Source organism: Oncorhynchus tshawytscha, linkage group LG19 (genome assembly GCF_018296145.1).
Source record: "Oncorhynchus tshawytscha isolate Ot180627B linkage group LG19, Otsh_v2.0, whole genome shotgun sequence".
Taxonomy (NCBI): Eukaryota; Metazoa; Chordata; class Actinopteri; order Salmoniformes; family Salmonidae; genus Oncorhynchus; species Oncorhynchus tshawytscha.
The window spans coordinates 36,388,666-36,415,040 of NC_056447.1; the positions used below are offsets into that span (position 1 = coordinate 36,388,666).

Genomic DNA, 26,375 nt, shown 5'->3' on the forward strand with positions numbered 1-26,375 from the left:
TGAACAGATACCTTGTCCCTGATACTGCACTCCAGATCTTAATATTCCTCTAGCATACTGTTTCTTCACAGAAGTTTCCACATCAATATACATACCAATGTGTCATATGTTAAATAAGAGGTATCGTCATCATAGTAGTTTCTTCTACTGCATACAGTATAGTACACACCACCATTCGTCCATCGATTGGCGTACACACACAAAGAACAGGAGCACAGGAATGGCTTTAGGAGCATTTAAATACAAACGTAACTTAAATTCCACCACAGCCAACTCATCGGGACATGATAGCTTTGAGAGGCTCACGCAACAATAGTTTGAAAGTCTTCAGACCATCTACAAGCAAGGGGGGATTGAAAGGATAGCAGGCCGTACAGTCATGCAATAGGGAGATAATGATGACTAAAAACAAAAAAGTAGCATGGGTATTGATTGGTATTTCCTTAGAGAGAGACCTAATCCCCAGCCTGGTAGTGACTAGAGTGACTGACTCTGCTTGACATACAGTATCTTACAGAGCCATAGCCTCAGCTCCTCTACTGCAGAGATAGAGAGAGGAAACATTCACACTGGTAGTACACAACTGCATTCAGTCGGTCAATGCAATCAATAAAAGTTCAGTGATGAGCTCGTGACGGAGTTAACAGTTCTCTAGTCTGCAGCAGGTGGATAGGCTCCATAGTAGATGAAAAAAACTGTCCAAAATAACACCGCATTGATGTGGTAGTCGGAACTAGGAAAATTGATAATTGGTTGAAAGCGGCACATGTATAACTACAACCAGAGTTTCCTAGCTTGAACGTGGCAAAAATAAAGCATTTACAAATTGCACTCGGTCGCCATGTCATTCCAAGGTCCTTATACATGTAATATTTACATTCATTAGTTAGTCTAGGAAGGGATTTTTTTTTTTAAGAAAACAAATATAGTTCATTTAAAAACTGAAAGAAAATTGTTTCCACTAACTTGAGGGGACAGAGACACAGGCTGCAGCAGCTGTAGGTCTAGGTTACGGAACAGAGAAGACACACCCAGCTGGAGGAACAGACAAGGAGAGAGAGCGAGAGATGGATACAGTTTGTGAAAAAGAGGAGGTAGAAAGAGTGTGTATGAGAGAACAATTTGTCCAGTCACTCCTCATGTCTAACACAGAGAAGAATCTTTCCAGACTGCTAGAATGACTCCCACTGCAGTGCTGTATGCGTCTGTGCAACACACTGTACTATCGCCCCAGTTGTATCTGTGGTGATCCATGTGTGTGTGTTGTTGAGGACCACTGACCTGTTCCTCGGAAGTGGTACAGTTGAATCCAGGGTTGGGGGTCTCCAGGTCACAGTCCAGACCCTTCCGATGCAGGATGAGGGCCGTGTAGGGAGACGGGGAGTGGGTGTCCTGCTACAAGTCACACAAACATATTAGCATCAATGGTTAGTACACAGAACCCTACATGTATTATATCTTCCAGTATATTGACGTTCCACAAACAGGACAATTACTTCTTCACTTCTAGTTACCTGGTGCTGGACGCTGCGCAGGTTGAGCATGTGGAAGTCACAGGGCAGGGCCCCTGTAAGGGGGGCAAAGGTGTGCAAGGGAGGGATGCCACGCTTCTTGGGGAGCACGGGCAGCGCCAGCACCTCGTGGTTGAGGATGGCCGAGGTCATGTGACCAAGTAGGGAGGGGAAGCTGGTTGGTCTGCTGTCCACCACCTGGGAGGCAGGAAGACAGGTTTCAACACAGGTAAAATCTGATAACTAACACCATCCCACCCTGATTAGCTTCAACAGTCAACACAGCAGGGAAACTGCAGAGCTGAAAACAATTATTTGTATTTTAAGCGCATATCCAATTCCAGGATTTCTTGCAATGCTGCTACGGCAGGCTTTATAGCTATAGGGTACAGGGCAGCTAAACACAGGTTAAACTAGAAGGTAAGAACAGCTATAACAGATTATATAGACAGACGGCCACGGCTGTGTATCTAGTGACCTCGCTGTTGCCATGGCAACTTTACCTCTTGAGCTCCGCCTCTCAGGGCGAAGGAGACGAGAGAGTGAAACATGGAGAGTTTGGCAAAGAAGCCATCATGCTGAGTGCAATGGAGAAGGAGACCGAGAGAGATGACAAAAATAAATGGAGGGGAGTGACAAATAAAGAACGGAGACATGGGTTAAAGAGCGCAGCATGAGAGATTAAGACATTTGTGACACACCGAGAAGTAGTCCCGGCTCACCCACTGTTTCCCCCCAGACTAGATTGTGTTTATTTGCTTGAATATGACACCTAAACTAACTCCCATCTGAGGATTTTAGACTGACTGACCTTGTTGCCAGTGGACCTCCTCTCCAGTAGGAGGCGGAAGCGGTTGGCCGTCTCCTTGTTGTCCTTCAGGCCCTGGCCCAGGCCACGGTTATCATCCTGCATCAGCCGCCGGTCCAGAATCACCTCCAACTGGCCTGAGGGAGGGAAAAGCAGAGACATGCATATATAGCTCCATCATAGAGATCGATAGGGGAGTCTAGATACTGGATAGAACCAGTTTTAGCATGGATATTGTCATTGAGGACTTCCACCATGTTAAAGTAGTCAACAAGGTGGGGATTCCTATGGGTTGGGATCAACCAGCCAATAAAATCAGAGCACTTCAAATTGAGTTGCCTATAGTTTGCAAATGGCTTTAAGCTACATCACCACCATCTAGTGGCCACAATAAACGAATTACAATATTTGGTTCAGGACACCAGCACTTTTCCCCCCCAACACAAACACAGAAGAGAATGTACTACTTTAAAATGGAGATTGTCTCAATGGCACTGCCAAAAATGGTGGATAAATGAAGATAGTTCACTCAGGCCGTTTACCATTGGAAAAAAATGTTGGGTCTCCTTAACTGGGTGTCTCCCATAGACACCAATGCAATACCAGTTGGGTCTGGTCAACTTAGTTAATTGACTTTTCTTGAACCAGATACCATAATGGCACAGATACAAAGATGAGTCCTCCATTATCTCTCTGAGCTCCATAGAAATAAACATAGATAACATTGCAAAGGCAAACAGCAGAGGAGTCACCACATTTCAGTAAATGAAAAAAGGAAAAACTTCTACCAGTCCCTCTTAATGAAAACTTATTTAGAGATATAAGGGATAGAAAACTTCAGGAACACTAAGGTGCTAAGAAAAATAACGTATGAGTTGTCCCTCCCTACCGCCCTCTAGGCTGGGGACGCCCAGGGCCTGGGCAGAGTGCAGGGTGAGGCGGAGATGGCTGTCCTGGATGTAGGCCTGGCTGGGCATGGGGTAGAAGTTGGCTTGCAGGGGGAGCTTCAGGAAGTGGCGCCGGGGCTGCATCTGTGGAAACATTACAGTATTAAGGTACATATTGAAGCCAAAGGTCAGACACTCAAGTGTAAAGTGTGCGTTGTCGTCTGACCTGGAATCCGTTGAGGTCTGTGTAGAAGGTGTCGTCATTCTGGATGTCCGTGTCCAGACGCATGGCTAGCTCTTTGTTAGACTGTTCTCTGATGTCCACCATGGTGGTGACATCCAGGGACAGACCGTCCAGACCTGGCACATTGTGTATGCGAATGGTCTGTTGGAAGTGCTGGTACATAATCACTACCTCAGAGAAGAGAGGGCCCTCAACCACACGCACCACCGGAGGCTCCTTCTGACTGTAGGGCTGAGACGGAGAGACAGAGACAGTGTGTTTCTGTAATGGATTGAGGCAGGTTAGACTGATCAGAAAACATTATACAGTTAAAAAATATGTTTTATTGTCACATACACCGGATAGGTACAGTAAAATGTGTTGATGTACAGTGTCAGCCATAAGAGTATGACGCCTCTGGAGCAAATTAGAGTTAAGTGCCTTGCTCAATAGCACAGACTGCTCCAACTGCTCTTAAATGCAAGTAAAACTAAATGCATGCTCTTCAACCAATCGCTGCCCGCACCTGCCCATCCGTCCTGCATCACTACTCTGGACGGTTCTGACTTAGAATATGTGGACAACTACAAATACCTAGGTGTCTGGTTAGACTGTAAACTCTCCTTCCAGACTCACATTAAACATCTCCAATCCAAAATTAAATCTAGAATCGGCTTCCTATTTCTCAACAAAGCATCCTTCACTCATGACATCACTTCGTCGATGTCATTTACAAAATAGCCTCCAACACTCTACTCAGCAAATTGGATGCAGTCTATCACAGTGACCATCCGTTTTGTCACCAAAGCCCCATATACTACCCACCACTGCGACCTGTATGCTCTCGTTGGCTGGCCCTCGCTTCATACTCATCGTCAAACCCACTGGTTCCAGGTCATCTACAAGTCTCTGGTAGGTAAAGCCCCACCTTATCTCAGCTCACTGGTCACCATAGCAGCACCCACCTGTAGCACGCGCTCCAGCAGATATATCTCACTGGTCACCCCCAAAGCCAATTCCTCCTTTGGCCGCCTTTCCTTCCAGTTCTCTGCTGCCAATGACTGGAACGAACTGCAAAAATCTCTGAAGCTAGAGACTCTTACCTCCCACACTAGCTTTAAGCACCAGCTGTCAGAGCAGCTCACAGATCATTGCACATAGCTCATCTGTAAATAGCCCATCTAATCTACCCCATACTGTATTTATTTATCTTGCTCCTTTGCACCCCAGTATCTCAACTTGCACATTCATCTTCTGCACATCCTACCATTCCAGTGTTTAATTGCTACATTGTAATTAATTTGCCACCATAGACTATTTATTGCCTTACCTCTCTTATCCTACCTCATTTGCACATGCTGTATATAGATTTTTCTACTGTATTATTGATTGTATGTTTGTTCATTCCATGTGTAACTCTGTGTTGTTGTATGTGTCGAACTGCTTTGCTTTATCTTGGCCAGGTCGCAGTTGCAAATGAGCTACCTGACGCTCTAGGACAGATGGGGGGGGTTGGCAGCTAGCTCACCTTAGCCTTCCCATCAGGCAGGAAGAGGTAAGCCCCACTCTTGTCCTTTGTGGACCGAGTGCCGTATGTCACAAACTGGATCTGAACCTTGACCTCCTGGGGGTCGTCTTTACGATGGATACTCTGATGGACCAAGCGAGAGAGACCGAGAGAGAGAGAATTATACATTACACTTCAACCAAATTAGTCTGTGCTGCCTATTTGGAATTCAGCAAATGATCAACGGACTTGGGTTAATTTTATAATTTTAGTCACAGCGTTTAGGCTGACTTCCATATCAGTCAATCTGTTAGAGACAAAGAATAGTCAGTGGCTGCATCCGCAATGGCAGCCTAGGGCTCTGGCAAAAAATAGTGCACCATATAGGAAATGGGGTGCCATTTCGGCCACAAGCCTCTTCCCCTCCACATACATCCAGCAGGCCAGTGGTTCCAGAGAAGCCCAGTGTAAGGGACTGGGTGGAGATGTAGAAGAGCTGTGGGTCTGCTGTCTGGGAGTGCAATGGGAAGGGGTCCACGGCGTGGGCAGTCTGCCCCTGACCAGACAGCCTCAGCAGGGTCTCAGAGCACAGCGTCATGGGGGTGTCAGCAGAGTCATACAGATGGAACACAGCCAGGCCCAGGGCAGGCAGACGCACCATGAAGGAGGCCTGCAGACAGGAGAGAACACAGTTAAAACACACACACGGCAGACACTCATGGTACACATAATATATCAACGCACCTGTCAACTGAAGTACCACACAATGTACATTAAATAGTCACTGAGAGCGCCACAAATTAAACCAGCAACCATACACACACACCTGGAAGCCCTCTGCGCTCATCTGGCTAGCAGAGCTCCACTGGGCACTGAGCTGTACAGGGAGGGTCTGTCCATTCTCTGTGAGCACCCGGACCCTGACAGAGTTCACCAACACTGTCACCACACACAGCCTGTCCTGCTCCACTGGGTTGAACAGCACCAGGTACCTAACAGAGAGAGACAGGGGGAGATCAGTCAAACACTCCACCCATGAGAGACTGTACTGAGGCAGAGGGGAAGAGAGGGTTACCTAGGTCCTGATTGGTCCAGTTCGATAAGGGTGCGCTGGGGCAGGGAGTCTTGGGTGGCATGCCTATCATCCTATAGTCACAAACACAGAAGTATAAAGTGCCTTGAGAAAGTATTCACGCCCTTTGACTTTTTCCACATTTTGTTGAGTTACAGCCTGAATTTAAAATGGATTAAATGGAGATTGTGTCACTGGCCCACACACAACTGCATAATGTAAAAGCGGAATTATATTTTCAGAAATTAATAAAAAATGAAAAACTGAAACGTCTTGAGTCAGTAAGTATTCAACCCCTTTGACATGGCAAGCCTAATGTTCAGGAGTAAACATTTGCGTAACATGTCGCATAACAAGTCGCATGGAGTTGTGTTTAACATTACTTTTGAAAGACTACCTCATCTCTGTACCCCACACATAAAATTATCTGTAAGGTCACTCAGTCGAGCAGTGAATGTCGAAGATATACTTAACCACAAAGACAAGGGAGGTTTTCCAATGCTTCGCAAAGAAGGAAAGATATTGGTAGATGGGTAAAAACAAAAAAGCCGATATTGAATATCCCTTTGAGCATGGTGCCGTTATTAATTACACTTTGGATGGTGAATCAATACACCCAGTCACTACAAAGATACAGGCGTCCTTCCTAACTCAGTTGCAGGAGAGGAGGGAAACCGCTCAGGGATTTTCCCATGAGGCCAGTGTGACTTTAAAACAGCGACAGTTTAATTGCTGTCATAGGAGAAAACTGAGTCTGGAGAGTTACTCCACAACACTAACCTAAATGACAGAGTGAAAAGGAAGCCTGTACAGAATACAACTATTCCAAACCATGCATCCTGTTTGCAATAAGGCACTAAAGTACAACTGCAAAAAATGCAACAAAGAAATTAACTTCATCTTGAATAAAAAGCGTTACATTTGGGGCAAATCCAACAACACACCACTGAGTACCACTTCATATTTTCAAGCACTTTGGTGGCTGCATCATGTTGTGGGTATGCTTGTCATCTGCCAGGGATTTTTTTTTTATATAAAAAGAAACAGAATAGAGCTAAGCATAGGCAAAATCCTAGAGGAAAACCTGGTTCAGTCTGCTTTCCACCAGACACTGGGAGACAAATTCAACATTCAGCAGGACAATAACCTAAAACACACTATACTTTCTTACCAAGACAACATTTAATGTTCCTGAGTGGCCTACTTACAGTTTCGACTTAAATAGGCTTCGCAATCTATGGCAAAACTTGAAAATGTCTATCTAGCAATGACCAACAACTAATTTGACAGAACTTGAAGAATTTTTAAAATAATAATGTGCATATATTGTACAATACAGGTGTGCAAAGCTCTTAGAGACTAACCCATAAAGACTCATAGCTGTAATCGTTGCCGAAGGGGATTCTGACATTGACTCAGGGGTGTGAATACTTATGTAAATGAGATATTACATTTTCAATAAATTTGCTAAAAATTCTAAAAACCTGTTTTCACTTTGTCATTATGGGATATTGTGTGTAGATGGGTGAGAAAACGTAGAATAAGTCAAAGGGTATGATTCCTTTCTGAAGGCACTGTATATGAGAGTCAGAAATGCACTTATTGCTTGTTACTAGACTAGGGAAGCACTGAGTAGCAGTAGATCACAACTTGATAGATATACAGTCAACAACAAGGAATCATATGGAAAATTAAAATACAAAAAGAAGTTGAGCTTATGTGAGCTATTTTAACACTGCAATACATTGTTAGAGCTCCATGTCGTCCGTTACCATCTCTAAGAAGGGTTTTGTCTGGTAGAAGCGATACACGTCCTTGTTTTTCATTACCAGGAAGTGGGCTGCGTTAATGATTACTCTCTTCAGGCCCTGCAGGGAGCGCAGTAAACTAAAGGAAAGACAAAGGACCAATGAGACATTATGCTAGTATTCTTGAATGGCCACTTAGCCTTGTCTCTTTTCTCTGTTCCTTCTGAACCATTCAACTGAGTTGGAGACTTAAGAGTAAAATGTCTGTATTTTTCTTTTGAGACCAGTGGTCACAAAGGCAGGGATGTAGAAAGAAAAAAAGGAAATAGTAGTATCTTTTTCAACTTTAAAAACGTTTATATGGAAAAGTATTCACTATCTCTATTCTGTGTCTCTCTCTTAGTAACTAACCGGTTGCCGTAGTCGATCAAATCAAATCAAATCAAATCAAATTTATTTATATAGCCCTTCGTACATCAGCTGATATCTCAAAGTGCTGTACAGAAACCCAGCCTAAAACCCCAAACAGCAAGCAATGCAGGTGTAGAAGCACGGTGGCTAGGAAAAACTCCCTAGAAAGGCCAAAACCTAGGAAGAAACCTAGAGAGGAACCAGGCTATGTGGGGTGGCCAGTCCTCTTCTGGCTGTGCCGGGTGGAGATTATAACAGAACATGGCCAAGATGTTCAAATGTTCATAAATGACCAGCATGGTTGAATAATAATAAGGCAGAACAGTTGAAACTGGAGCAGCAGCACAGTCAGGTGGAAGTTGAAACTGGAGCAGCAGTATGGCCAGGTGGACTGGGGACAGCAAGGAGTCATCATGTCAGGTAGTCCTGGGGCATGGTCCTAGGGCTCAGGTCAGTTGAAACTGGAACAGCAGCATGGCCAGGTGGACTGGGGACAGCAAGGAGTCATCATGTCAGGTAGTCCTGGAGCTCAGGTCCTAGGGCTCAGGTCCTCCGAGAGAGAGAAAGAAAGAGAGAAGGAGAGAATTAGAGAACGCACACTTAGATTCACACAGGACACCGAATAGGACAGGAGAAGTACTCCAGATATAACAAACTGACCCCAGCCCCCGACACATAAACTACTGCAGCATAAATACTGGAGGCTGAGACAGGAGGGGTCAGGAGACACTGTGGCCCCATCCGAGGTCACCCCGGACAGGGCCAAACAGGAAGGATATAACCCCACCCACTTTGCCAAAGCACAGCCCCCACACCACTAGAGGGATATCTTCAACCACCAACTTACCATCCTGAGACAAGGCTGAGTATAGCCCACAAAGATCTCCGCCACGGCACAACCCAAGGGGGGCGCCAACCCAGACAGGATGACCACAACAGTGAATCAACCCACTCAGGTGACGCACCCCCTCTAGGGACAGCATGAGAGAGCCCCAGTAAGCCAGTGACCCAGCCCCTGTAATAGGGTTAGAGGCAGAGAATCCCAGTGGAAAGAGGGGAACCGGCCAGGCAGAGACAGCAAGGGCGGTTCGTTGCTCCAGAGCCTTTCCGTTCACCTTCCCACTCCTGGGCCAGACTACACTCAATCATATGATCCACTGAAGAGATGAGTCTTCAGTAAAGACTTAAAGGTTGAGACCGAGTTTGCTGTTTTACAGATGTACTAAAGCCATGTCTGTCTGTTTACATCTGGCCTTACCTGAGATGGGACTCCAGCACCCGGTCCATGCTCTTGTGGAAGGGCCGGGAAGTGTAATAGCCGCTCCAGTAGTGGTCCTCTCGGTCTGCGTAGGCAAAGAAGTCCCCGCTCAGCACCGGGTATTCTGGGGGTCTGACACTCTGGGGCACACCGTTGGCCATGTAAACCGCAGTGAAGTAGTCGGTCAGGCTCCCAAACTGGGCCTGGAGACACACAGGACCATAAAGGTGAGACATTACATTTTAGACATTTTAGAATTAATCAAATATCAATCAAAATGAACATACCTGCACATGCATCTCAGAGTGAGAGTTCATGTAGTCAAAGAGTCTCTGGTAGTTGAGGTACTGCTGGTCCCACTCCAGGGCCTTGTCGTAGTGGAAGTCATCTCCCAGCGGAATCAGAACCACCTTACTGCGGAACAGCTTGGACTTCTTACGGTACTGGTCCAAGAGCAGGTGGGCCCTGGGGTGGAGAGAGTGACTCAGGTCACAGTAGGACTGGCACTGTAAGTGTATAATCATGTAACTGACCATTATGGATGAAGACTGTCAAGAAAATGTCATTGTTTTCAAGTTTTTTTTATTTTATCAACTTCCTTTTCAAGACTACAAACTTTCTGTCTATTGACCTCCGTCAAAGTATATTTGAATGAAAATAAGAAAGCTTGCAAGCAGTGTGTGGAAATGTCTTCTTTTGAAACGCATTACATGTTCAATAGTCTCTTAGTTATGTAGTCCTGTGTGGCTCAGTTGGTAGAGAATGGCACTTGCAATGCCAGAGTTGTGGGTTTGATTCCCACGGGGGAACAGTACGGGGAAAAATAACAAAAATGTATTGACTCACTACTGTAAGTTGCTCTGGATAAGAGTGTCTGCTAAATGACTAAAATGTCAATGTAAATGAGTGTGTGCATCCCTGCGCAATGCCAGTGGTACAGGGCAATACATGACTGACATGACCTTAGAAAATGGAAGATAAAAAGAGGAGCTTGAATGGAAAAGGGCAATCAATAGCTTTCAGTGAGAGAGCTATTTTCCATTAGACTCTCTCAGTAATGTGTGCTTTGGAAAGTTCCATGAAGCGGGTTTTTTTCTACACAAAACTATTCATTGATAAGCAAGTCGCAGTGAAGGTCTACAAAGCCGGTTGCATATTTCCATGTTTCTCTGCACCCACAGGTCTGACATTTCCCCCCTAGCAGTGTGGCGTACAAGGCCGGGGGGAGGCTCTCTGCTGGGCTCACCTTTCTGCCACGTTGGCCTTCACCATGGCCCGCGGAGGAACCTTCCAGGGACAGTTGACTCGGCCGCCTGGCAGCCTCTTGAAGTCAAACTGGCAGCAGATCTTGGGGTCAGGTCCGCAGGTGTGTGGCACGTCATAACTGTAGAAGTGCATCATGTGGCAGAAGATGTCCGTGCCCGACTCCTGGTCTGGCAACACAAAAGAAAGGAAGATTTTTACATTTTTATTTTGGGGTTTGTGTGAATTCAAAAGTACAATGCAAATACAAGCAAGGAACAAACAACTGTTAGTGTTCTTAGTCCAAACTATAAATTGGCCACATTTTATAGTACAACATTTCCTTCATCCTCAATTTGAATTTGAAAGGCCATACAGTGGCAGCACTCATTGGAAATCTGCATTCCAGAGAGATAAGCACATTATGGTGTAAATAGATGAGATTGGTCTGCTGCCACGAAAACAGCCAGCAACGGACCCCACGACTGCCTCCACATGAACTCCAGGCTGCAGCTGGTGGCGAAGTGCTTCTTGATGGAGTAGTGGACCATCTGGATGAGCATGCTGGTCAGGTTGGCCCTCTTCAGCAAGTAGGCCATGGTGGCACTGTGGCCAAAGGGGTCCACCGCCCAACCCGACTGAGGGGTCACACATACAGTAGGGCACAGCACAGGAGGGTTACCATCATGGAGAATACAACAAAGCATGGTGCACAGTTTCTATGTCATAATGGAACTCCTACTGCAACAGGACTATGACCGAAGTCATACAGGATTTCACACAATACGCGCAAAGGTGTTGTTGCAAAGTTATCCACTCAGAGTTTGAATTATTTTAACTTTCCAATGCTTCTGCTGCAAACATCACAGTGGGCAAACCCCCTTGCATGAGTAAGAGAAGGCATCTCAGAGAGGGGAAGCGTGTTGCTTACCCACGTTCTTCTCCAGCCACTGATGGCCCTCTATGAGCTGGTCAATCATGGCGAAGTAGTGAACGTTGGCCTCATCAGTCATAACCCAACCTCCGGTCACCATCTCCAGCTGCCCTCCCAGGATTAGCCTGCGACAGCGAGAGGATTTAAGACATCCACCCAGTAAAGACATGAGGAAAATTCTGTATTGTTGGAAAAGGATTCATAAGTAAGTATTTCACTGTTAGTCTACACCTGCCTGTTGTTTATGAAGTAAGTGACAAATACAATTTGATTTGAAAAGCAAACGCTTACTTGGAGCCACCGCGTCAACCAAATAACCAGCTATTTTAGAAGCATCTGGTCTCTCTGCCAAGGGAGATGTGGCACTTATTAGCTAATTATAGTAGATCACGCTGCTAATGTGACCTGGCAGGTTGTTTACACTGAGATAAGAGATACTGAAAAGACACTGTTTTGCTAGTTGGGTAGACATTCACAGCTGGGTGAGTTCCTGCTTACAGAAAACAACAAAGTAGGGCAGCCCCCGAAGTGACTCGTATTAACTCGTATTAATTCCTTTGTGTTGTCTTAGGAATGCAGCATTCTGTGTTGATCTTGCCAACCCCCATTGTCTCACCTCTGAGAACCAGAGGTTACATCCTGTAGGTCCAATATCGGATTAGAGGTTAACTTCACAGTAATTCCATTGGTCAACAACTCTGTTTTTGAAATCCAAATAGGTCCAATGCTTACACTATAAAAAGGATATTAGATTCTGTTTGTTCCTGACTTTCTGTGGTGATATACCTACACCATGTCTTACCCTCTTCCTCTTCCCATGGTTTCTTTGTCTCGCTCTCTCGCTCTGACCATGCTTAGAATACTGCCTTATAATGCTTTGTAACTTAACATTATGCAAGGCATAAGCTTATCATTCATTTTCTAAAGTAATTAAATACACCTGTATTTAGAATTCCATTCTCAGACATTTCTTCATTGCCTATTACTCTAACTATAGTCTCTTGCATATTGCTATTTATCTTATGGAGTCACATTTTAATAGGATAATTGCTTAGTCTTATTACAAGTTGCATGTGAGGTATTTATAATATCATATATACACACACACGCAAAATACTGTATTACGACACTACAACAACTGAATTTTTATCTACCAAGTCTGCCACTATTGACTCTTCCCTATGTGGGCAATCCTCAACGGACGGCTTAGCTGCTTTAGGGAAGAACCAACAGTGGCAGACTTAAATTGTGTTGGAGTAAGATGTTTGAGAGCCTGTGCTGTGACTGTGATCCGCACTTGCGCATGGCTTGTGCATGTCGGCACTCTCCCACCACTTGGCGAAGAAGGAGATCTCAGACCAAATGAATTTCCTGCGTGGGTCCTCAGTCAGCTTGACCAGCATGTTGTTGAAGATGTGCTGCGTCTGATCTGTGTAGTACTTATCAAATGTCTTGATCCAGCCTGTCGGGACAGGAGATCGCAGCACAGAGGTGATGAGCACAACAACCCAGATCAGGAGGAACAGGGTCCTCTTCAGTTTGACTGGCACGGACACGCAGCAAAACAATTTAAAATGAAAAGAGGAATCCCTTATAGGAAAAGTTCAAGTAATAGGCTACCTCCCCATTTCAAAACATTTGTGTCTATGAAATATAACCCAGGACCTTGGTTTGAGGGTAGGTCAGTTTCAGACATAAATAGAAGATGAACAATAAAGAGTGAATCTACACCCTAACAGACAGTACTGTACTATTTCCTATCATGTATTTTGCCATGTCAAGGAGGGGTAAAAGCAGGTCAGTGGTACACCATACTTACACCAGACACGTTCAAACTCCCGTTTTATTATTTAAACAGAACAGTAACAATGAACCACCTTGAATGTATTGTCAGAGGCTGAGAAACAAGCAGACTATGAATCTCTCAGAAAGGAGAGAAGTTGATGACTCTTCAATACATAAACAGTGCAGCCTAGCACTAACTAATCTATAGAGCAATATGCTCACCATAGACTAAACCATAGGAGTCCACGCCACTGGATGCACAGACTGGTAGAAGGTAGACCAACCAAATAGACTAAAGGACCGACAGTGAAAGGGGCATTTTATCATTGCGTTGTCTGCAGGACTGATTTGGTGCCAGTCCTGCGGTTTGACCTACTTCCCTTTACCTGCAGTCTTGTTAAACCTTAAAAGCTCTGGCCTCAGGGCCTCAGTGGTCTCTCAGGGCTCTGGCCTCAGTGGTCTCTCAGGGCTCTGGCCTCAGTGGTCTCTCATAGCTCTCCACAGACCCAGGACAAGCTGTGAACATTTACTCAGTGACACCTTGGTAAAGAGCAAAGTCTATGGTAATTAAATGGAACCATAATGAATGGCTATTCCAGCTACTGAATTACAAAACTTGACGGTTTCTTCCAAAGTCAACAACTGTCAAGTTAGCTAGCTGGCCTTGCATTGGCTGTACACAAATCTAATGGAACTGTTGGTCTCTGGCTAAAATCAAATCTTGTGCTAATACACAGCCGTTCTAATCTAAAAAATAACTAAGACGTTGGAATTCTAATGTCATTGTGTCACTCAATTTATCAATCGAGTCATTTGCGTCACTCAATTTGTCAATCCAGTCATTTGCTTAATATTGCAGGTAATAACTCAATCAATGTTTCGTTTTTTTGCTTAATATATATATAAAATATATTAAGAAAATATTTTATTCACTTTTTTGTTTCCTTAGAAATTGGCCTTCCTTCGTCTTTTGCTACAATGTGCCCTGAAGAACCCAGTTTTAGAGCCATGTCTCACCTGGGTCGTTGTGGGAGTGAGGGACCACAAACACCTGCAGCGGTTCATTGTCCCACGCCCCAGGCTCATAGGTGATCTCAAAGCCCTGTTTCCACACACCCCCATCCACATTGTCAAACATCAACAGGGAGTATATGTCTAGCATCTGGAAGGCAACAGACCAAAGTTAGCTAAACTTAACTCTGCTTTGCATTTAGAACAGAGGCAAATCACATGACATCTGTAACCTCACCTTAAACCTGCCACATAGACAAGAGACAGCATGTTAACAATTACACACACACCTACTGATGGCCAACAGAACAACAGAGTTCCTCCGAGACCGAGCTGGTCACCTGCAGGTCGGTAGGTCCGCGTCGACCCTGGGCGAACTGGCAGTCTTGGGGCTTGACGGAGAGAAAGGTGGGGCGTCCATCAAAGGGCAGGACCCAGGAACCATTGGCACTACGGAAGGGCAGCTGTCCGCTGGGGGACACAGCGCCAGAGTCGGTCAGCTCCAGAACAGGAGTCCTTGATGTGGCTGATGATCTGGTGGTTCTCCTCCAGTAGCTGCTCCAGCTGTTCTATGCGGTTCTGCAGAACAGAGATTTGGCTCTAGAACGCAGGAGGAAAAGGACCCAGGGGGAAAAATGGGGATGAACGTCACAGGAGGTGCTAAACAGGACTAGCTAGCCTATATTTATGGATTTTTGCACCAACTACCTTGCACTGAGTCAATGCACACACACACTGGACTCTACCCACACATACTTACACCGACACCAAAACACACGCATACTTACACCAGACACGTTCACACTTCCTGTGCTGCTGCTACTAGCTATCCTGTTGCCTATTCACTTTAGCCCTACCTACAGTAGCAGTCAAATTCTTGGGCAAACCTACTCATTCAAGGGTTTTTTATTTTCACTGTTTTCTACATTGTTGAATAATAGTGAAGACATAAAAACTATGAAATAACACACCTGGAATAATGATGTAACAAAAAAAGTGTTAAACATATTCTTCAAAGTATCCACCTTTTGCCTTGACGACAGCTTTGCACACTCTTGGCATTCTCTCAACTAGCTTCATGAGGAATGTTTTTCCAACAGTCTTGAAGGAGTCCCACATATGCTGAGCACTTGTGGGCTGCTTTTCCTTCACTTTGTGGTCCAATTCATCCCAAACCATCTCAATTGGGTTGAGGTTCGGTGATTCTGGAGGCCAGGTCATCTGATGCAGCACTCCATCTTGGTCAAATAGCCCTTACACAGCCTGGAGGTGGGTTGGATCATTGTACTACTTTGAAGAATCTAAAATAAATATTGATTTGTTTAACACTTTTTTGGTTACTACATGATTTCATGTGTGTTATTTCAGTTTTGATGTCTTCACTATTATTATACAATGTAGAAAATAGTAAAAATAAAGAAAAACCCTTGAATGAGTATGTGTGTCCAAACTTTTGACTGGTACTGTATCTATTTTTTTATTTGTATGTTTAGCTCACATCATTTAAAAGTATGTATTAAGGTGTCTTTAATAAAATAAATGTGGCAAAAACGAATGTAAACATTAATAAATGCATTTATATAGCTTCCAAAATATATATATATATATATATATTTTTTTTACAGGAGTACCAAGTTGGCGGTAGCTTCAATACAACGCCCCCTGTCAGTCATCCAATGTTTATACTTATTATTGGTTGACACATCTTGCTTTGAAATTAATTTCCATCACTGGAGGTTGGTGGCACCTTATTTGGGGAGGATGGGCCCGTAGTAATGGCAGGAACATAATAAGTGGAATGGTATCAAAGAGGTTTCCATGTGTTTGATGTAATTCCATTCACTCAGTTCCAGACATTATTATGAGCATCCTCCCCTCAGCAGCCTCCTGTGATTTCCATAATCCAGAAATTGCACATAAATATTTAAGGCTAGATGCAGTCTTTGGTGATGAAATTATTTCGATACAATGGATCAGCTTTTAATGAAATCACTCAGATGTATTAACATTGCAAGTTTTTCTGTCAGACAGCCTTCTAAAGTCTTGGTGTTTTTGGTTTACAAACAATAACTGAGACATTGGAAATCTAGTGGAAATAGGAAAGGGAATAAAAAATGATCCATATTATAAGAAGGTTCAAGTCAATAATTTCTGTTTCTCTGTGCATTATAGAACAACATAAATAACATGTTGGAAACATTAAACACTTGTAGAAATTGTCAGGGAATGCAAAGGAAATGCACGACGGGAAAAATGTCAGCAAGATAAAGGAATAGCATCAGCAATCCAGTGTTAATATATGCAATTAGTTTCAACTCGTCGGACAACTGCACAGCATGCATTCAATACGCTGATCTGACCTCCCACAATCGAACGGATCAAATTCTCTCACACCCATGGATGCTGGAGGCAAGAGATGAAAATGACCAGGAAGATGCTCTACAAATGTCGGCGCCCAGGGAAGACACGTTTCCGAGGTGAGCAGGACGACTATGAGATGGGGTTACGTCCGGATGCCACCAGGCTGCAAGAAAAGTCGTGAGAATAGGAATATTGGGCCAGGGACACAAACATGTGGATTTCTGAGGAATGGAGGGAACAAATAGGAAGAAGAGGTCGAAGAGAATGAGGAAAACAGAGGTTTGGACTTGAATTTGAGGAAGATGGCGATAAAAATGGAGATAGGGTGTTGAATAAGACTGGTGTCAAGTGCAAACAGAGTGGGCTGTGCGCCAGCCCGAATTCTGGAGGTGAAATGGAAGTGAATGAGGGCGAGTTATGTGAGGTGGAAATTGTGTTGAAGAACTCGAAACATGAGCCTGGCATCAATGGACATGATAAAGAAGAACCTGGTCCATTAGGAGTGACATTTTGTAGAAAGGGGATCCTTGCTTTTTAGCGGATCCATTTTTGGTTTCTGGGTGGATGAGAAAGGAGGTGGGTGCATTTGAATCAGTGAAGGTAACCTGTCGTGAACTTGTGATATTTGTTTGTATTTATTATGACCAGAGAGAGTGGACGCTCTATGTCACGCTACTTGGTTTAAGATCTGTACCATTGAAAGGAATAATTTAGAGTTAAGTGTGAAGTTAAAGATTCCTGGTGTTTGTGATGCCTGCTGTTTGGTGCAACCCAGACCGGTGGGGAGCGCTGTGAAACAGTCACTGTAATCTACCCTGCCGCACGAACATGCTTTTGCGGCAGTCGATAGCGCGCCGGACCCCGGGCCTGAAGTTCGAGGGTTCGAGACCTGCTCCCTGCTATTTCATTACAATATATATATATATATATGTATAAGTATAGCCTAATGGATTTATATTGTAGTCCAGTTGAGGGCGGTAATGCCAAAGGGTAAAGTGTACAAAACGTAGTCCACTCTGTTCAAAACAGATTCTTATTTTGGGAACAGAAAATTCAATTGAGATCAAATGTTTAATCGATGAGAATTTGCAGAATGTCAGCCAAAACCCATGTCGTTTTATCTTCACCCACTGCCGGCCAGTGGATTTCCTTTCACTACCATATTTGGTAATGACTGGAAACGCAAAGCGGATGCTTCACATTTATACATCCGGTGAAGTATCTGTCTCGTTGTTCTATCTGTAGCACTGATCGCAACGTTGTACGGATTGTTTTGTTTACGCTACCGCGAAACGCAGAGTTGCTGATGAATTGGTTTGGATTTGGCTTCAACGGCTTTGGACAAATACGAACGAATGAAAAATTGACTGATGGGGAAAGTGCCGGAGATGCCAACGTGATATATCCAATCTCTATTGATATTGTTTGTCGGAATTTGGAAGAGGAGCCTGTCCAAATCTGTCAACATAATAGCAATGTTGATCCGCAGATCAGGACAAGTTGGAGTCGAAGAGCAGCTCTGCATTCAAATAGTGAGTATAGTACTCAACTCGATCATCCCTTACAAAAGGAGATTGCAGTCAGAGCTTAGTATAACTGCAGTATGCTGCCAAATCCTGCGTCCAAAATACCCGTCGACTGCAGTTTCAAAACGGCTATATTTTTTTGTACGGGCTGCCTTCTCGTGATAATAACTGGCAGACCGCTCAACCAGAGACCGCAGTGAAAGGTTGATAACTGCATGAACCAGTTTCCAGTGTATCAATTAAGTTGCAACCATGTACCTCAATTCGTAAACCTACATGGACTGTTTCAAAGTTTCCCCTCAACTGTATCATTTGTTTACGTTTCAGGTGATGGAAGGCTGTGTTTGGCAGGTTTTGGAGTAGGGGCCCCCAGTCAGAGAGGATGTGGCGGCTGTGTAGAGGAAAGCCGAGGGTGCCAGGATGCACATATCAGCGAGGCATATCTGGCCCTGTCTTTCACAGACAGAGTAGAGTGCTGGAACTCTGAGCGAAATGAGACGAAACCAGGGTGGAGTATGGTGATTCCAGATAATACTGGTATTGATTCATACTGACTGGCGCTGTAGCATAGTTGGTACCACCCACAACCCCTAGAATTAAGTAAATATGGTTATTTCCCCCACTCTCAGGTCCATGTACAGGTGTGTGGAAAATATATTGAAGCTCTAATCAATAGTTGCATTTCAATAATGTTGTAATCATAATGCATTCTTGTGTGTTTTGTAGGGCCCTCACTAGCATTCCCATTAGTTCCAGGAGGGTACATAGCTTCCAACCCTCCCTTTTACCGCCCACTTTCCCCACAACTACTGGCTGTTAGCCTGGCACTAGGCACAGAGCACGCAGTCCTCCTCACTGCATCTGGAGTCATCTACACCTGGGGCTCAGGCAGGTGAAGACAACAAATGTCATGTTTCGTAATGGAATTAACAAATCCTGTACAACAGTTTAATCAATAGGCATTTTTTCAGCACACCTTTCATAGGTTACTGATGACTATTTTTGGGTACATCAGACATGGCAGAATGAACGACAGCATAGGATCTGTATTAAATGTTCTGAAAACCTTGCTTCCTTGTGTTGGCAGCCATGGGCAGCTGGGACATGGGGACCTGAGCCCCCAGGAGGAGCCCAGAGCAATGGAGGCACTAATGGGTATGTCCATGAGCACTGTGGCCGCCGGGGGTTGGCACTCTGTCTGCACCAGTGGTAAGAGGGACTGACTGGGATGGAACTTACAAAAGAATGATAAAGTAGAGTGATTGCATTGCATTATTCAGTCAATGTGATCACTAGTCTGGTCCACAGCTGGGGGAGACCTGTACGTGTGGGGCTGGAATGAGAGTGGCCAGGTGGGACTGCCATCACGAGCCCTAAGAGGAGAGCAGCAGAAGAGCCAGGACACAGGTCTGCCTGTCTGAAATCTGTGTTATATTTTGGGAGGGCAGACCCACCAGCTCAGCTCATTTTAAAATTCAGTGTTCATACAGGCAAATGGATGATACTTATAGACCCTCTAATTGGCTGCGTTGCAAAACGCCTACATTGAGGTTCTGGACTGGTGTAGATAGACAACATATAAATATGTTATCTGAACTGCTGCATGTTTAGGTGGTGCCAGCACATGTAAAGATGAAGAGGAGAGCTACGACGAGGTGTTCATATCAATACAGGCCTTCCCAGCCCTGGTGGATGTTACTCAGTCATGTGAGATCAGCAAGATCAGCTGTGGGTCGCGTCACACTGCGGCAGTCACAAGTAAGAGCCCCTCACACAAGCTGCCTCAAACTACTAATTTAGAGAGATGACTTGAGTATTTTTTCTATTTATTTTACAGGTACAGGTGATCTCTACACTTGGGGCTGGGGTAAGGTTTAAAATGTCAAATATTCTAGTCTACGTGGCTTTGAGTAGGCCTGTGTATTGAATAAATAGCCGTTATGTATTTCACCCAGGAATTCATATCAATGAATGGATAGACATGGCCTTTACTCATATGCACGGCTACAAGCTTCACATTTGCCACCGTTTCAGGTGAATACGGCCAGCTGGGACAGGGGACTGAGAACAGTTCAGACGAGCCAAGAAGGGTAGAGTTTTTCAAGGACCAGGGGCTGCGTGTGGTGGATGTAGTGTGTGGACCATGGAACACTTTTGTTTCTGCTATCAAAGAGGACCCCTCTCTCCATCCTGACACACATCCTTAATCCTCTAACCAAGAACTACATAGAATGGAAAAACTGCCTGTAGGAGTTGAGTACTAAGGACAGTGTACAGATTGATTGACTAGCTGCTTGTTTCAGACAAATAAAGTAAAGTCAGTGACTAAGACTTGATTACTTTTATTCTAGCTCTTTATAGAGTTTAAAAAGTTTCCGTTAAGAGAGCACTGACATGATGTAGAAATACATTTTCAAACAGAAAATATGAATCTACACAGACCAATATAATTTAGGTTGTGGATCAGACTTTCCCGAACCTTCCCCCCCCCGGAAAAATTCTCTACTTTATGCACACTCTGTACTACTCAGAGAACAGGCTACTCTGGCTAATGGAGCTTGTTTAATAAAGTTTGATCAAAGCTGATTCAATGTCTGCAAGATCACAATGATGGTATTCTACAAAACAGAACCAAATATAATAGTATGACTACTGTCAGACAACAACCAAAAAATCCATGTGGCCACTTGGCAAAAACACAGCCTAAACTATGCTACAGTAACATCTGCTCTAAAATTTGCTCACTAGCCCATAATTAGAAACAACAATAAAAACTTGTTGAGCTCTGATAATTCAAGTTGCCAGCATGTAGTCCTAAAACCCAGGAAATTAGTTACCTTTGGTTTGTTCAGCCATCCCTGCGAAAAATGAATGGGGAAAGAATAGGGTTTTGGAATAAATGCAGACAGTAAGGTCTGAGGTTAACACAGGCTGAGGAGATCTTATGTTTTGTTATATATCAGATACCAGTCAGTTAACATGACTTATGAATTAAGCCTTTGTGCTATGCTTTTTTTGTTGTTGATTATATAAATTCTTAAATTCAAGAAAGTGATGTTAGCTGATAAAGATTCTCAGAACAAAAAAAAAATCTCTTAAGCCCGTGTTTACCTAAATTTATTTATGGCATTTATCCAAAAACACCATTAATTTCCCCTTAGGCTTTGTCCATGAACCACGGCGGAGTTGGTGCCTACAAAGACTCCATTATTATCTCTATCATTCACGATTGACAATAAAATGTGAAAGGAAAGATGCAACACAAATGTATGTGTCAAGTAGGTAAAAACATTGCCAGTGCGTGATCCGCACATGCCCAGAAGCTTAGGAACCTTTAGTCTGGGGGGGGGGGCACTCTGTATAATTTAAGGCAAAATCTCAAAGTTATTGGTATTACAATGAAAAAAAAAAATAGAAGAGGTCCTCTTTTTGTATGAATCCAAAGCATCCATATCCTGGTGTGTTATTCGTAGACTTCACAGCACAATCTTAAAAGAACTGAAGAAAAATGTGAAATATTAGAGGGGGGTACATAGTTCAAATGTAGTGATTATGGAGAGATATTCTAATCAGATTTCAACTCACCTGATGAAATCTGGTGACCTGGAGATAACATGTTGGAACTCTGACAGATTTACTGTCCCATCTTTGTCTATATCTGACTCTTCAAGAATCTGTCAAATTGAAAAGTAAATAAGTAGTTGCTTTACTCTTGGATATTGCAGACGGAGACTTGAAATCATATAAAGCAGACCTGACTATATCATACACAGGTCTTCCTTGAGGTAGGCTCACATTGGGAAGAAACAATAGTGGCCTTAATCTGTAAACTTACATTGCTGATGAGCTGCCTCATCTCTTCAGGTGTAAGCCTTGTGTCTTCAGTCTCACCAGTCAAACAGTTCACCAGCTTCTCCAGGTCCCCACCATCCAGAGTGCCATCGTCATCAAAGTCTGAACAGACAAAACAATTCCTATTTTGTTTTCACCAGCCACCCACACACTGCCAGACATCATGAATACATGACATACCCCATGTGTACCCCATGAATTCCCAACAATTGTATTACCAAAAATGCGGAATGCATAGTGGGACTTGATTTCCAGTGTAGCTGAATCGCTGAAGGCACTCAAGAGATCAAGAAAGTCCTCAAAGGTGAGACTTCCATCTTTCATATCAGATGTTGAGAATACATGGCAGATCCTTTTCCTGAAAGGGTTGGACTAAAGGGTGGGGACAGAACATAAACATTAGGGACCAAAGGAAATCCAACATATTACAATGATTTGTAACAACATTCAAGTATTAGTAATGGAGTAGAATTTCAATTGCAATCTTGTCACCTTGAGTTCTGGCAGTGAAAGGACTTTCTCCATGGGCACACTGGTGAGGTTTCTGTCCTCTTTGGAGAGGAGTTCACTGTATCGCTTGTGTGCCCTACAGAAAGGACGCATCAAACAAACTCAGCTCTGCCTGTATGGATGTTGATTGTTCATCAAGTCCCTTTCGCATTAAATCTAAAATGACAAACCATTCCAACCTAGTTCAAACAATCCATCTTGCCGGTCAAATTTCGTTGTAAATTAGGACTTTGGCCCTTCAGTTGACAAGGACGTTAAGCTCTAGCAAAATGGAGCCTATGTATTTATATACTGTATTTGTATCAAATATGATATTGAAAACAACAGTATCAGTCAATTGAAATGATTATGAATAAAGCTAATTACTTACAACATAATTTCTTGTTTTGTAAGAAATGTCAGCTCCTGGAAGGGAAGTGTTAATACATTATTTTCTAATACTACACACGCATTCCATGTTTTTTTGCTTCTTGCTTCTATCAGTCACTTGCAATGTGCTCAACAAGTTGTCCTAGTTAGCTAGCTAACAGTCGTCAAAAGCTGAACATGCACTCGCTAGTTAATATAGGCAATAATTCAAGCTGAGCCGCGACTCTTTTATGAGGGCAAAAAGTAACGATAAATAGCTAGCTGGCTAAAAACAACTTGGTTCGCTTTTAGGTAACATTAGTTCTTCCCTAACCTACTAACGACAATGGCCAACAACTTGTTGTGTACACTTTATTGGTTAGATATCTAATTCACGTTAAATATCTTATGTCACCTGATATTCTGAGAGCAGATCCTTCCCTAATTGACTTGGTGTTGTTCCCATGTTTCCCTTCTGTTTGTTAAGCTAGATAACTTCTGAGAACTTTCTGCTTCGATAACTTTCCAAAGGAGCCACTTCCCTTTCCGGAATTTACGTAATATTATTAAGTAGAAGTGCCACCTGCTATTCTGCGGCTGCCTGCGCCAATGGAACCCAGACCTGAGTTGTATTCGAATACCCATAATAACCGTACTATTTGTGACGTGAATTGAGTATACACACAGACAGCTGTGTGTTATGTGTTAGGCTAGTAGGTGGTTGTGTTGTACTTACCAGTACCCAGTGTTCGCGGGGTCCGACATGCCAATCAACCTGCTATCTGCCAATCACGGGAATGCCTGGAATGTTCTGATGCCGGTCATCCTGGCGGTTGGCGGAGGGGGGTTCGGCAGGGGGATGGAGCATTGGAAGTTAAGACCAGGTTTAGCCTTTTTTCTCTCTCTTACGTCTGGGCTTCACAAGAGAAGGTCACGATTGGCTTGTCTTTCATTTATTTGGCGTGGGCTACGGCCAAAGAGTAGCCTGTGTAAAGTTGGTTTAATAAACCGTCAATTCGTAAACCCAATCCTCTGTCTGGACAATTGTTCCTTTATGATCTAGTCAGGTCATTACAGTATCCTTTCAGTTGAGCTTACTAGCTCTTCATCTGTCTACTGGAAGTTAATGCTGTTGCTATGCAACCTCTTGCTATCTAGTTAGAATAACAAATGAGTAGTTTGACATTTTAAGACTTCTTCGTGTGTGTTCTTAAATTCAATCCGGAGTGCTGGGAGTGTGCTCATAAATTCAGAGCATTGTCTGTTTGCACACACTGGATTGTTCGGGTGGAGGAGTATGGTTGATTTGAGCGTTCTGACCTTACAACCGCAGTCAAGCACCCAAGCTAAGGCCATTCTTCAGGACATGGGTGTGGCTTCATAACTGTTCCGATTTTAAGAAAATGGCAGAAAATATGCAGCCGAAGTCAGGCGAGAGCAGATACAAATGAATTGCTTTAACTAATTATGACAAATGTTAAGAACATTTTGAAAAGTGTAATAAAGTAATGCCTTTTCAAATAAATTACGTTGACTGACAATTTGTTTGCTACGCTATCCTTACAAACTGCATAGCATTACAGCAATATATACCATATGTTAGCTAGTTACCTAACGTTAGTTGGCTACTAATACATCAAACTTGCCCGGCAGTATATTCACTAACTACCCAACGTTTATTAACATGATTATTTATGTAATTCTTAGCCAAATTGTATCGTCGTAAGATTCAATGGCTATCTACTCTGATTTCAGAGCATTCTCACGCAGAATAACTCATGAATTTACAAACGCACAACACCATTTCAATATGGCCGGTGTCAGTAAGCGTTGGCAAAATAAAGCATAATTAAGTTGTTGCCCGCAGCACAGTTGCAGTCACCAACACCCTAGTAACATGAAAACAGCCTAACCAGCTCTGCTTGGGCAAGTAAAATGGTCAAAGTGAGATGTTCTCTCATTTATTTCTGGAAGTAGCTTGCAAGCTAGCCAATGTTAGCCACTTCGCTTGGTGCTTGACTGCAGTTGTGCGCTCTGAACGCGCTGAATTTACAAACTGACAATCTGACAATGCTATGAATTTACAAATGCTCTGAGCGCACTCTGGCACTCCAGATTGAATTTATGAACACACCCCTTGTCCCGGACCCCTCTCACCTTATTCTTGACCCCTCTCAAGTTGTTTCAATTAAATTTAAGGGCTTTATTGGAATGGGAAACATATGTTTACTTTGAAATAGACAATAAACAAAAGTGAGAGGAAAAATTAACAGTGAACACAAAAGTTCCAAAAGAATAGACATTTCAAATGTCATATCTATATACAGTGTTGTAACAATGTACAAATTGTTAAAGTACAAAAGGGAAAATAAACATAAATATGGGTTGTATTTACAATGGTGTTTTGTTCTTCACTGGTTGCCTTTTTCTTGATGCAACAGGTCACAAATCTTGCTGCTGTGATTGCACACTGGTATTTCACCTAATAGATATGGGAGTTTCTCATTTGTTTTCGAATTCTTTGTGGGTCTGTGTAATCTGAGGGAAATATGTGTCTCTAATATGGTCATACATTTGACAGGAGGTCAGGAAGTGCTGCTCAGTTTCCACGTCATGTTGTGGGCAGTGTGGCTCATAGCCTGTCTTCTCTTGAGAGCCAGTCTGCCTTCGGCGGCCCCTCTCAATAGCAAGGCTATGCTCACTGAGTCTGTACATAGTCAAAAGATTTCCTTAATTTTGGGTCAGTCACAGTGGTTAGGTATTCTGCCACTGTGTACTCTCTTTAGGGCCAAATAGCATTCTAGTTTGCTCTGTTTTTTGGTTAATTATTTCCAATGCGTGAAGTAATTATCTTTTTGTTTTCTCATGATTTGGTCGGGTGTAATTGTGTTGCTGTCCTGGGGCTCTGTGGGGTCTGTTTGTGTTTGTGAACAGAGCCCAGGACCAGCTTGTTTAGGGTGCTCTTCTCCAGGTTCATTCGTTGTACACAGAGGATATTTTTGCAGAATTCTGCACACAGTCTCTCAATTTGGTATTTGTCCCATTTTGTGAATTCTTGGTTGGTGAGCGGACCCCAGACCGCATAACCATGAAGGGCAATTGGTTCTGTAACTGATTTAAAGTATTTGTAGCCAGATCCTAACTGGTATGTCAAATGTTATGTTCCTTTTGATGACACACAAGACCTTCTTGACTTCTCTCTCAGATTGTTCACAGCTTTGTGGAAGTTACCTGTGGTGCTGATGTTTAGGCCGAGGTATGTATTGTTTTTTGTGTACTCTAGGGCAACGGTGTCTAGATGGAAATGGTATTCGTGGTCCTGGCAAATGGACCTTTTTTGGAACACCATTATTTTTGTCTTACTGAGATTTATTGTCAGGG

General features: G+C 43.5%; 3 protein-coding genes across 5 annotated transcripts; 1 reads left to right on the plus strand and 2 right to left on the minus strand.

The window, feature by feature from the left end:
- Positions 1–527: 527 nt before the first annotated feature.
- LOC112218991 (alpha-mannosidase 2x-like) lies at positions 528–16,795 on the minus strand. The gene is given in 23 exon segments (XM_042301172.1): positions 528–536; positions 967–1,035; positions 1,282–1,395; positions 1,515–1,709; positions 2,015–2,089; positions 2,323–2,456; positions 3,209–3,350; positions 3,433–3,681; positions 4,958–5,080; positions 5,370–5,606; positions 5,763–5,928; positions 6,012–6,082; positions 7,781–7,895; positions 9,426–9,628; positions 9,713–9,890; positions 10,672–10,858; positions 11,146–11,319; positions 11,599–11,735; positions 12,901–13,063; positions 14,404–14,548; positions 14,739–14,906; positions 14,908–14,997; positions 16,790–16,795. Coding segments are annotated over 23 exon segments (3,150 nt in total).
- On the plus strand, positions 16,722–22,239 carry rccd1 (RCC1 domain containing 1). Of its 3 annotated transcripts, none has more exons than XM_042301628.1 (8): positions 16,722–17,334; positions 18,612–18,821; positions 19,011–19,176; positions 19,372–19,493; positions 19,593–19,691; positions 19,896–20,042; positions 20,122–20,151; positions 20,319–22,239. In XM_042301628.1, exons 2-8 carry the CDS (start codon positions 18,800–18,802, stop codon positions 20,489–20,491), a joined length of 759 nt encoding a protein of 252 aa, XP_042157562.1. In that variant the 5' UTR covers positions 16,722–17,334; positions 18,612–18,799; the 3' UTR covers positions 20,492–22,239. The 3 variants fall into 3 exon arrangements, with proteins under 3 accessions (XP_042157562.1, XP_024235481.1, XP_024235480.1); XM_024379713.2 differs by lacking the exon at positions 16,722–17,334 and adding an exon at positions 17,972–18,290 and having other exon boundaries at positions 19,372–19,439; XM_024379712.2 differs by lacking the exon at positions 16,722–17,334 and adding an exon at positions 17,974–18,290.
- On the minus strand, positions 20,611–23,628 carry LOC112218689 (calcium and integrin-binding protein 1). Its single transcript, XM_024379714.2, has 7 exons — positions 23,410–23,628; positions 23,017–23,051; positions 22,629–22,722; positions 22,355–22,508; positions 22,120–22,238; positions 21,870–21,958; positions 20,611–21,782 (listed from the first exon to the last, which is right to left on the minus strand). The coding sequence occupies exons 1-7, from the start codon at positions 23,458–23,460 to the stop codon at positions 21,761–21,763; spliced, it is 564 nt and encodes a 187-aa protein (XP_024235482.1). The 5' UTR covers positions 23,461–23,628; the 3' UTR covers positions 20,611–21,760.
- Positions 23,629–26,375: the final 2,747 nt, after the last annotated feature.